Raw genomic sequence first — 12,028 nt, forward strand, 5'->3', positions numbered from 1 at the left:
AGCTTGGAGCAGTGGACACACCATCCACATAATTCCAGGTGTTTATTTGGATCCAGACATGTGTTGAGCCCTGGCCATGCAGCACCAGGAATGCAAGCCTAAAGAATCATTTCACTAATGGATACTTTCTCAGCCACTTTTCTGGAGACTGAGGCACACAAACTACCTGTGAGACAACGCAGCTTTACTTCCAGGATCATTCTCATCAGTTCATGACAGCATCTGTGTGAGAATTACATTATCCTGAGCATTTTGTTTCTCAAAGGCATATTGGTGACCAACTTTCACTTTAGCATCTAACTTTGAGCACTCAAGCCATTGGTCTTTTAGGAAGGACAAAATACTCTGCAGAACAGATCTGTTCAAGGATAGTGTACGGAAGGCAGAGGAAGAGCATATAAATACTGCTGTGCTCTATGTAAATTTGCCCAGCTGTTTATGCTAAATGTTCTCTTACTCCATTTTTCCTGACCTCATTTCCTCCTCTGCTTTCTAATTGCAGAAAATAAAACAGTACAAGTCCTTCCTTTCATTACATGCAACACCTGCTGCTTGTTCTGAAACAGATGTGTACAGCATCATTAGGCAATTATTTCTTTAGCCTTTTTCAGTAGGACTCATTTCAAACATCTTTGTGCTAAATTCTCCTCCTTCAGCTTCCTCTGTATTTCTCATCCTTTCCTAAATTCAGGGTTCCAACAAAAACTCTTCTCTATATCAGTTTGCTCTTATTATGTTTGTCCTGGATCACTGTACTCACAAGAGGACAGAGACCATAACCTTTAATCAGGAATTAAGTTCAAGAGATTTTATTGAGGGGAAAAAAGACAAGGTGAGGACAGAAAACAATGAGAGAGATTAGTCAGTAGTGTAGGCAGTAGTTCAGAACACCAGCTGGCTTGTTACAGCTCAGAGGTTCTTTTGTGGACAATACAGCAAAGAATTTTACATGAACACAAGGACAGACCCTACACTCTCAAAGCAAATGACTGATATTGCCAAAAGGAGAAAAACTCAGCCCCAAGCACTCTTTTAATTTCTGTACCACCTTTGTTCCTTGCCAAGAAGAGCACATGTTAAAATCTGTTAGCCCTGCAGGACTTACAGGACTCCATTGTTGGGGAAGACATTTGAGGGAATAGATTCCTCCCTCCTATTTCCAAGTATCACTATAAAATTTGGCTGAAGTCTCCATTCCTGGGAGGAACCATGAACTTTCCAGGCCAATAACAGACTTGGCACAGTCTTTAATCATGCTGCTATGCAGTGACATACATTTGCTATTTATCTTACCTTGGTTCCAGCAGAGCCATGTGAAGGTGGCAGAGATCTCCAGTTCTAGCTGCTAGGGAAGGAGTGTGCCTTCTTCCAGTGAATAACAAGAAAGCAAGCTAAAACAAGAGCTGTAGGACATGCTGTGCCAGGTTAATTGGCACTGCAGTGTTCAGTAGTTAACACTTACTGAAAATCGTTCCTTTAGGTTATTTCTTTCACTGACAAATTCCTGGCTGTGTTATTCTCAGGCAGTCTTGTTAATCTGGGCTGGTTTCAACTTGTAAATTGCTGTGACTAAATTAGTATGGCCTCCATTGCACATTTAAAGATATTAGTGGAAATGGGCTGGTGGCATCAGTAACAATCAGTTGCTCAACTTTGCAACCCAGTGCAGCTTTACCAGATTTTACTGGATTTGCAGTTTGCCATAGTGACTGTCTTAGGGTAGTGTCTGTGAGGAAACTTCTGCAAAAACTGTCCAATAATTTCTTAAAAGAGCACTTGCAGAACAAGTACTTCTTGTGGCAGCTGAAGTTACAGGAACAGGTTCTTTGGGATTGTCCTGTGTGTGGTTTCTCTGGTGTTGTCTGACTTTCTTCCTTCCCTTTCACAGAGGCACTGATTTGGGCTTCCCTCTTCTATCAGTGCATCCATTTCCTACAAATGTGCCAGACCATAACAGTTCAGGGTCCTTCACACCTCTTAACTAGCCAAAGTCACTTGGGGTGGTGGGACAGAGGTTGACAAATGCCCAGACAGTATAATCACATCAGAATAGAGTCACAATTTCTCAGAAAAAAACAGGCTGAAAAGAGACACACTAACTGGAAGACACACAAGCTAGAAGTCCACATCAACTTTACAGATCATGTCTGCAATGAGATCTGCAAGGACATGAAAGTGGAATGGAGAGGCAGATAGCTTCTATCAGGGGTGTGGACTTCTGCTTGTTCAGGTTTGGGCAAGACATGACTCTTATTTTTTAGTTGTGAGGGGTTTTGTTTTGTTTTGGTTTATTTTCTGTACTTGGATACCTGCAAAAAAACTACCACCAGAATATTTAGGGTGCTACTAAATCTTCAGGAGGGTGGGGTGGAAAGAGTGTTGTTTTCCTGAAATTGCAGCTCTTTCCTTCTGCAAACTACACTGGGAAGAAAGTTGACTCTTCTGGTTCCTAGACAAGGAGCAAAGGAGCCTGCTGGAATCACAACAGGCTGTGAACAGTGTCAAGTCAGTTTGGCAAGGGGATCATTCTGAAAGTTTCAATTGCCAAATCTTGACAAGGAGATTTGAGTTAGGAAAGATAAAGGGAACAAAATAGAGGAAGGGATTTTGATAGGATCTGTGACTGTGAATGAAATGAAGGGCCGGAGAATCAAGTCAGAGGGGAGAGTGGAGTTCAGGAATAGATGAAAGAAATTAGGGGGAAAGTCTCTGTGCCTGACAGGGTATATTGCTGGGAATGAAACCCAAGATCCTTGGCTCAGCATTTCCCTGCTGCCCACAAGGATCCACAAAAATGTTGCTGTAATGCTGGGACTCCTGGAGGATGGTAACCAATTATTGTAACTATTCTTTTATCTTTGTGGCGGAACATATTTTTTTTTTTGCTCTAGCCTGGAGGGTTGGGGCAGGAGGACTGGAGACTGTGCTGAAAGACAGCAATAAAGAACATAGCGCTGCACTGACAGGAAGTTTCAAAATTCAGGGTGCCCATGGGATCTGAACTTGCTCCCTTTCCCATTTAGAGGTAAGTATAAAGATACAAATCTTTGCTAGGCACATCTTTTCCCCACAGGATCAGCTTACTCTCAAAGTAAACCAAACAGCATTTCTCTGACAAACAGATTTCCAGCACTTTGTCTTGTAATTCTCTGTGTGGCTCCATGCCTCACTGGCTGCTCATTGATCAATTCCCACTTTGAATAATGAATTAGCAAGTCCTATTTATGTTCTTCATCACTGGAATACACAAGTATACACAGATCCAAAACAGTAACAGCTTTTAGTCATGTCACTAATATTTATCTTGGTAATTCATTATTTTGAAAGTAAAGCTTCATTTCCCAGGCAGGTTGTGTAAAATGCTTGTCCTTGTGGGTCCAAATTTACAATCCAACAATTTCAGAACAAGAATACTCAGAACTCATTTATCTGGATTTCCATTTTTATGAAGCCATCTAAGAAGTCATGAGAGGAAACAGGATTCCAGAAAAAATATGATACAAATAAAAACAGGGAGACCATCATTGCCTCATAGGCCTTGGAGAGAAAGATGACAAGACAAGCAAAACAACATGCATGGAAAGAGAGGCAGAAAAAACCAAAGCTATTAGTACTAGTAAAGAACAACTTTTCCTAAGTCCCACTCCAGCATCTATCCATTCACTCTCTCCCACACAGCCATACTGTTTTTCTCTAATAGCTCCCATAGAGCTTTTAATGACTAGGATTACAAAAAAAATTGAGGCTTATGACCTACACAGGGAGTTGTATTATTCCCAGTTTACAGAAGAGGGAAACTTGAGGTGTGAAGCAACCTCATCTCTTCTCTCACATAAGCAGAGGGCAGGGACTGAAGGTAAAGCTGTTCCTTTGTCTCCTTGCCAGAAAAGCAAACACTGAGTATTTTGCTAGAATAGAATATTGAGACTCTTAGGTAATTTTTATTCTCAGGTGCTGCACTTCTATGGAAACTTACCTTTTAAAGGTAACGTAGAAATGCTGACTGCTTTTAAAAATTCCATTTTCCTTACCTACCTTTTACTGCCGTAACTGTTGCCATGGAAACTGGAACTGGCCATGAAGCAGTTCTACAACATGAATTCTCACTTGTCAGTCTTACTTTAAAGTGCCACCTTCTAAGTCCTTTAATAAACCAGTAATAATTGTGTTGCCTAATGAGTTTTCAAATTAAACAAAACAAGAAAGCATGCTTTCACTGAATGCTCTGCACAATATTTCATAGGTGTGGTCTAAGAATTTTAACAGTGTGCATGATATGACTCTGTTGGTTAAGGATATGATCTTTAAACAGAGAGACAGTTTATTTGCAGTAAAAGCCCTAGTGTGTGTAGTTTGACTTACATAAAGGTGACTTATACCAACATGGATATGTCTAGACTGCTGTCACAGAAGCACACTGTAGAGATACTGAGTGAATGGGTAAATCAGCCCACAGTGAGCTCTGTGCTCCCACAGCTTCTGGGGCACTGCTGTGCAGGCACATGCATCCTGTATTTTCTGTAGGTGCAAGAGGGAATGCTCTCAACCAGAGTGTTAACCTGGGCTGGGTGGCTACTGTGGAAAAGATAAAGCATGCAAGCTTAAGACACAACTATTCTGTAGAAATAGTCAGAATCTGTGTAGCTTAAATCTAGGCTCCTCCATTAACTTTAGCTTAACCTTTCACTCTTTTAAAAACTATAGGCTCCCTTGTGTTTATTCATCTTACTTCCCTGAGACAACTCATCAGAGAAAAATCCCTTTTTCCTGTTCTTAGGGAACAAACACCATCAGAACACACCCTCCATCACAAGAGTTGAGAACTCTCAGCAAGAATCAACTTAAAAACTTCCAGGGACAGGTTTTTTCCAGAATAACTTACCCGTGTTTCCTGAGATAAGTTCCTTCCACCTCATCTCCAAGGCTTTGCAGTTGTTCAGTGCATTTGAACTGCAACACGAGCAGGACTGAAGCAGATACAAGTGTCTGCCCTTTCTACCTCCAAGCATAGAAAATCAGTGGACAGGGATTTTAGGCAAACTTTACACAAAGAAACACATTTAAAACACAGTAAGTGTAGCCTCAGAGTTGGAGGCAAGAGAATTTGCACATGTAACTATACAAACTGCAAAGTTGAAGATGTAATCCTATTTTGGTATGAATTTATTTTAAAGAGATCCTAAAGAGCAACATGATCTCCAAACTCTCTTTTTCTCCCCGAACTCATCCAGCCCACACACTCAGCTGTCATCCTCAGGAGAACCAGGGTCTTTCTTCTAACTTAAGAGAGATCACCTTTCCCATTGAGCTAGCACTGTTTCTTTAACCCTTTCCCAGCAAAATAAGCTTCTGCTAATACAGAACATTTCAAGAAAATGGCCAAGACAGTCTCATAAATTAAATGCCATGCTCTTCCAAATGGTCTGAAACACCTCATACTTTCCTTTAAAATATCCTCAAATTCATGCCAAATAAGCAACTTAACCATATGTACTGCTTGACTGTGGGCAATTCCTGAAGTGAATTTGAATTCAGGAATCAATATTCCAAGCTACTTCTTCCACAGATAGCCTTGTTTTTAAGCATCACTTCAAACTCATCAACAATTAGAGCAGGAATTTAAAAGCAAAGCTCCCCAGTGGCCAAGCAGATCCTCTCATAGGCATAAATTAAAGTTTCAATTCCCCTCAATAGCACTTCACTCAGTATCTGCCTTCTTTCCCTGATTTACAGAGATATTCAGGGTGTGGGGAGGGAGTGGGGAATAAACACTCTACAACTCTTCCTTAATCCTCTTCTATTTCCTTCTGAACAGGTACATCCCTTCAGCACCCATTTAGGGCCCATATTAAGATCTGACTAGAAGGTACCTGACTCAGAGCAGAGCAGCAACGTGAGGAGTAGGGAAATCTGTGAGGAAACCAACTACTGAGTCCTGCAGCAAGTAGGGAGCACACAGCAAATGAATGATTCATCCATAGTTCTCTACTAGAACAAACTCACCGTCTCTTTAAGGCCAGAGTTTTCCAGGGCCTCTAAATGCAAATGCAAAATATTTTGTCAAGCCTTTCTCTTAGCCTATATCTCACTGCAGCCAGGGCTTGGAGTGAGGCAGATAATATAACAAACCAGAGAGCTGGCACACATGGGGCTACTCACTGGCTTTCCTCATGCATATGGTTTATTTTTCCCTGCTATGTCAATCCATATATAGGGCTTTACCACTACAGCTGCCTCCTGGGAGTCTGCTGTTTCAACTGTTACAGGGAAGGTGCAGAGGAAAAAAGGATAAATTCAATCTTTTGTACTCTTTTCAAGTTAAAGGTCTCACCTCCACACCATAAATTAAACAGATTATTAAACAGACAAGCCCCTGCAGCAGCAAGCTCTCTCTAAGCATAAATATTGAACGACTTTGCTTTTTAACTGTTGCACATAATTATTCCAGATCAAACATATTGCATGGTAACCTTCTTTAGGCCAACGTTGTTTCATCTATGCCTTGTGTTCTTCTGTAAGCACAGATATGGGCAGTATTTTGCCACAAAAGTGACAAAGAATAAAAGACAAAAAGCAACAGGCAGAGGAGGTTACAGTGGATCTCAAAGGCTTCTGTATTTTCTTTTCCAAAGCATCAAATTTATGTTTTACCATTTGTGATTTAAGAAACAACTGAAACAGCAAAATAGTAGCTGATTTTGAGAATTCTGGTCTGAAGAGAAACTGCAACAACAGGCATCAGTACCACAGATTGGAATGCAGAGGAATGGAGGCATGCTTGACAACCAGTGGGCAAGGGATGCAGGACCCCATTCCTGAATATTACTTTACAGAGAATGGGGAGGATTGCTTTAGTAGTGGGAAAGCTGTCCAGATTGAGGAACACATATTCACAGACAAAGATGCACCAGGCACTGCCAGGAAGGACAGGCAAATCCTTCTGTTTGTGTGTCCTTTCTCTAGGTGTTACCAGGTTCACATAAAAAGAAAGATCTACAGCTATTACCACATGAAACCTAGCAAGATCAATCATTAAGCCAGAAAAATATCTCCTGAGATGACCACTGCTGTAAACAGTGATCTTTAGCCGTGACTTTACTTTAGGCCCACTGGATGCAGATGTGAGGATGGTCAATGTCTCTTCTTACTCCAAGAGCACAGTTTCTTTTCCAGTTTCCCTGCTAGATTAGAATGTCCAGAATCAGTTTGATACCACTTTCACTAGGAATAGCAAGGAAGTCAGGAAGAATATTAAAACAAGTATTTGAACAATTTCTCTGAAGCTGGAGAAAAATAGCATTTGGAGAACCAAAAGGCTCTTTTTTATCAACTATCTAGATCATACAAGCTAATGACAGCTTCTCACAGTCTCTCAACCTCTCTTTCTTATCTTTTCTCTTTAAAATACCATAAAATATCCTTCCATAGTGCTGACAACATCACTGTTACTCTCCAGTAATTCCAAGACACGATGCATCACCACTTCAGGCAGAGAGGGGCTGTAGCTCTGCTGAACACAACTCAGGACATGAAGGAAATGGCAGCCTTTTTCAGCATCTGCAGAAAAAAGGAAAATGCAGCCAGGCATGGAAGAAATATTTCAGTCTGTCTCTTTTGAACTATCATAATACAGATCAATCTGGAAAAATCCCAGAGCCCTAGATACAGAAGCAGACATGTATTCAGAAGAAAGAGATCCTCTCTGTGCCTACAGTTCTCCAATTATCAGCTGTTCCCAGTGACTCTTCTGGGAAGTGTCAGAGCTGTAACATTAGTAATGAGGGTGAAAGATAACTCAGTCATGACAACTCTTAACATACAAGGCTCAGTACAATTGATGAGGAGTTTAATAATGTAAGGGCACCTCCACTGTGCACCTGTGCAGGCCATCCAGTTTTTGCAACTTCAGAAGGAACCAAATGAAAGTCATTTTACTGACACCCAACTTCTCAACCCTCTTCACAGCCTTCAAGCACAGCAGGGAGGTGCGTGGCCAGGGCCTGTAACCGCTGGCCCAACGCTGGCATCTTGTGGAAAAATTGCTGCACTGCAACTCACAATGCTATCCCATCCCTACTCTGCAGACCACCCAGACAATTATGGGAGTAGGAAGTCATGGAACCATCAGTATCAGATTTTATCTCCTTTTAAGTGGAATTAGCCCTGCAATGTACAAGAGAAGAGAAGTTTTAAATAACCCCCTTTGCTAGGGGCAAGCACAGAGGTCCTTCATGGCTGCACACAACTATTCTGTGCCAGGTGGGGCACTGTTTGAAGCTGTCCCAGTCATCAGTTCCTCCACTAATCATCAGTGCTGCAAGCTCCCAGTCCCCCAAGTGCTGAGGTCCACAACATATTTCTCCGCAGCAGCTGACAATGGCAAAAAGACATAAATCAGATTTATCAGCACAAATTATTCTCCTTAGCTCAACGTGATGCAAGGCAAGTTTGATAAGGGTACTGAGAAACTGCCATGGGCCAGGAAGGGCACTATGTTTTGTTGGTTTTTGTTTCTTTAGTTAATTCTCTACTCTCGAATCTGCTGAGCCCCAGAGCTGGATTAGAAAAAGCTGCTGAGAAAAGTCATTGGTAGATAGCAGTAAATAAACAGTTCAGCCTAGTTCTGATTAGGCTGTGAATCAGGCAGATATACTTCCTCAGAAGTATCCAGCATGATAAAAAGACCTTTGTGGCCAATAGCCAAAAATGTGTCCACTACCCTGGGAGAGATAACTGCAGAGAACAGAACAATGCCTCTACCTGGTCATAGTGATTGTTGTTGCAAACAAAAAGGGCAGCTGCACTTTGCATTTGTCATAGGTTTGTCATAAGAAGGTCAAATTGCCCATCCCTGATCCAGAGTAACTTAAATCTCAATGAATTACATTAATGACTCAGGTGTTACCTAACAGTACAATGTGTACTTTCCCCCTAGATGCTGGTAGAAAACAGCACTTTGGGGAAGCTGCAGGTGTGTACAATGATTAAGTAACCCCAAAACATTCCTGTCCTCTTTCACTGAGATCCTGGGTTCTTGCTTTTGTCCAGCAGCTGAGGGAAGCCAGGCAGTGATTACTGTCCTGCCTTACAACCAGCATCAGAAGGGACAGAGTTTTAGAACTACCATTTGCTCACTGCAGATGTCCCACACAGGGTACATTCTGACATATTAAATTTAACTTCAAGTGGTTCTGGTTTTTGTCCTCTCTACCATTAGCCTGATTGAAGCAAAAAACTTATAAAACAGAGAAACAGAGCAAATTTATAAAACAAAGAAAGAAACAAACCAAAACCCAAATCCATTTTGCAGTTCAGTCTGAAGTCAAAATGTGCTATCTGGCAATATTAAGTTTCTAGATGGACCCACAGTGGTGTCTCATGAGTGCATTTAAGATGAGGAATTATAAGTGGAGCCAAGGACTAGGATTGTCAGGTAGGCACATTACAGATCAGGGCTTGTAGAGCTCTGAGTAGGCAGGCAAGATTTTTTTTAAATTTGTACAATAGTTTCAGACAGCTGGGTTGGGCCTGGGAATGTGTCACAACTACAGCAATGGGGCAAGGCGTTGCCTGGAAAACTGGCAGAGAAGTAACTCATTGGAGAGAAGAGTTTGATTTATCATAAATCATCCCTCTTGTCATGGAAGATTACTCTTACTCTTGGAGGAAAACGGGTAGGAATTTCTTGGAACAAACAAGAAAAAGCCCTGGAGGTGAACGGCCATGTCCCTGTTTTCTCACTCCTGGAGCTCCCACCAGCAGAGGGGGGCCGGCAGCCACGCTCAGCTCCGCACTCTTGCATCATCCTCGGACAACAAATACCGCCGTGCCTGCTGGTTTCGATTGAAGCTCCTTGGCTTTGCTTCCACTGCCAAGGACCAGGACATTGATATTGTCCTTCTGGAAAGCAGCAAAGGGACACTGACCTGGAAACTGTCCTCTTCGCAGCGGGAAACTAAGTAGGAGGAAAGCTTCAAGGAGAACAAGAGGCTTTGTAAAACAGTTACTAAATTTAAACTGCTTATTATGGAAAACATGGCTTTGAGGACTCAGGACTCTTCAAAGTCTTTTCTGTGACTGATCTACAAATTACTCTTTGCTGTTGACTTTCCTGACCGAAAGAACTTCCCAACTTCTCATGGAACACAGAGTACTTGACCAGTGTGACAATGCACAAGAAGGGAACAAATAGGAGGCAGTCACTCAGTGCCTCTGTCAACTGTATAGAGGTTCTGGCCTTGATAGTGGCATGGTTATATTAAATAAGCAGGTTACCAGGAGAACTAAGTGATGTATAAAATGAGCAAAGGAATGATTTGACTCTTAGAGAAATTATATTTGTTAACTGGATAAAAGACAATAAAACAATGTGATACAGCAGTTTGTTGCACTGAAACACCCTCAGGCAAACAAGCCCATATTAACCTGCATGCCCAGCAGTAACCTCTTCTCCCAAGACCTTGTCTACAATTGTACCACTTAAGAGAGACAGTTAAAACTCAAACTTGATTTTGCCTCACTTAGCCTTTTTTCCACTGCAGGATAAATATCATACTCCAGATCCTACAAGTGCTATTGTAGTTATGATAGTATAGGGATATGAGCAATTTAAGATTTTATGCCTTATGTTCCAGTCAGTCATTTTTTCTGTACTAAAGCACATTCTGTCCCACAAATAGCTGTACTCCGGCAGCAAGTGATCCCTGCTGACACATTCTATCCCATGAACTGAAAGACACTCTGTAGCAAGGTACCTGTGTAATTAGAACACATTCAAGTCAAGCACAAGTTATCACTCTGGAAATAGGACATAATAGTTTGAGGGACAGGGATAACTCAGAAGCCACCTGAGGCACGTCATCTGAAAAGAAATAGACTTTGTCTGACTGAAATCCTTAACTACAAAAAAATACCATTTGAGCTCTACCCGAGCTTAAAATCTCCAGAGAATATCCTACTGACTTAAGCAAGTTGTATTGTTGACTTAAAGGAGGTGGGGATTTCACCTTTCTGCATGGTCACTTTTGTGTCAACTCCCCTGCAGAAACTCAACCAGCAAGATTTGCTACTTCTCCAGAGTGCAGAGCAACACCTGCTAGGTGGTGACCTGACTGCATTACATTTGGTTCCTCCCAAAATCCAAGTATTCTTAAAAGATACAGATCTAAGATAATGGCTGCTTATTTCAGATGGAGAAATTTGCTTCCTGCTGGGCACACCTGCTCTTCATCTCTCTCCATGCTCACAGGAAGCTGCTCCTGCACTCCTGCTCTTATCTGTACTGATTAGCTACACTGGCAACAGCTCGAGCTGGAGGGTGAGGACAAGCAGCATATCCAACCCAGCAGCAGGAGGAGATATTGTCATCAGTATATCAGCACCAGCTCATCAGAGCTTGATCACTCTGCTACTTACGCCTGGGTTTTCGACAGTCTTCTTTAATCACATCAAGGGTCACTTTAAACAGCTCCTTATCATGGTCAGTTACCTGAAGAAAAAAGAAGAAACTGCCCTTGCTGTTGAAAAACAATCCACTGACATGGTGTATTCTAAGCTAACACTGTCATAATTACACTCTGCATTTTATGCTGCCTCCAAGACTAATAATGGATGTCAAATCTTCAGGCAATATTCTTACTACTATTTGCAGCATCCATGAGTTAGGTAAAGAACATGATACAACTAAGTTTGACCAAAGGAGGGTGACAGACTCAGCAGAACAACAAGCTTGAACCCACTTGGATAAGGAGAACTGTCCCAGGCCCCAGTTTTCAGTGAGCTCAGCTGGATCAGAGCAGTTTGGCAGCCCAATGAACACAGAACAGAACTTGGAACAACTCAGTGGGTGATACAGAGGTACAACCAACTGTGAAGTAAGTTGCAGAAAATACTTCTGAGTAAACTGAGAGCAACTGGATGCCCTGCTGCTCTTTCTGAAACATTTCTACTATTTCTGTAATATTTTTATTGTTTTTACTATTAGGAAAGTCATACCACTGAACTTGTTTGCAACCACAGCTCAGTTCCT

At 41.7% G+C, this 12,028-nt stretch overlaps 1 protein-coding gene across 3 annotated transcripts in view; it reads right to left on the reverse strand.

The window, feature by feature from the left end:
* Positions 1-766: 766 nt before the first annotated feature.
* Positions 767-12,028, reverse strand: part of STN1 (STN1 subunit of CST complex) — a 44,174-nt gene continuing 32,912 nt past the window's right edge. For 2 of the 3 annotated variants that reach the window (XM_071446354.1, XM_071446356.1), the window contains exons 9-10: positions 11,416-11,488; positions 767-7,557 (exon numbers count right to left, since the gene is read on the reverse strand). In XM_071446354.1, the coding sequence (XP_071302455.1) occupies positions 7,400-7,557; positions 11,416-11,488 (231 nt within the window). In that variant the 3' untranslated portion in view covers positions 767-7,399. Of the gene's footprint in view, positions 7,558-11,415; positions 11,508-12,028 lie in introns of all 3 variants that reach the window. The other variant, XR_011682195.1, reaches the window with a different exon arrangement.

This window comes from Agelaius tricolor, unplaced genomic scaffold (genome assembly GCF_023055355.1).
Source record: "Agelaius tricolor isolate 1412-34295 unplaced genomic scaffold, bAgeTri1.0.p SCAF_22, whole genome shotgun sequence".
Classification (NCBI taxonomy): Eukaryota; Metazoa; Chordata; class Aves; order Passeriformes; family Icteridae; genus Agelaius; species Agelaius tricolor.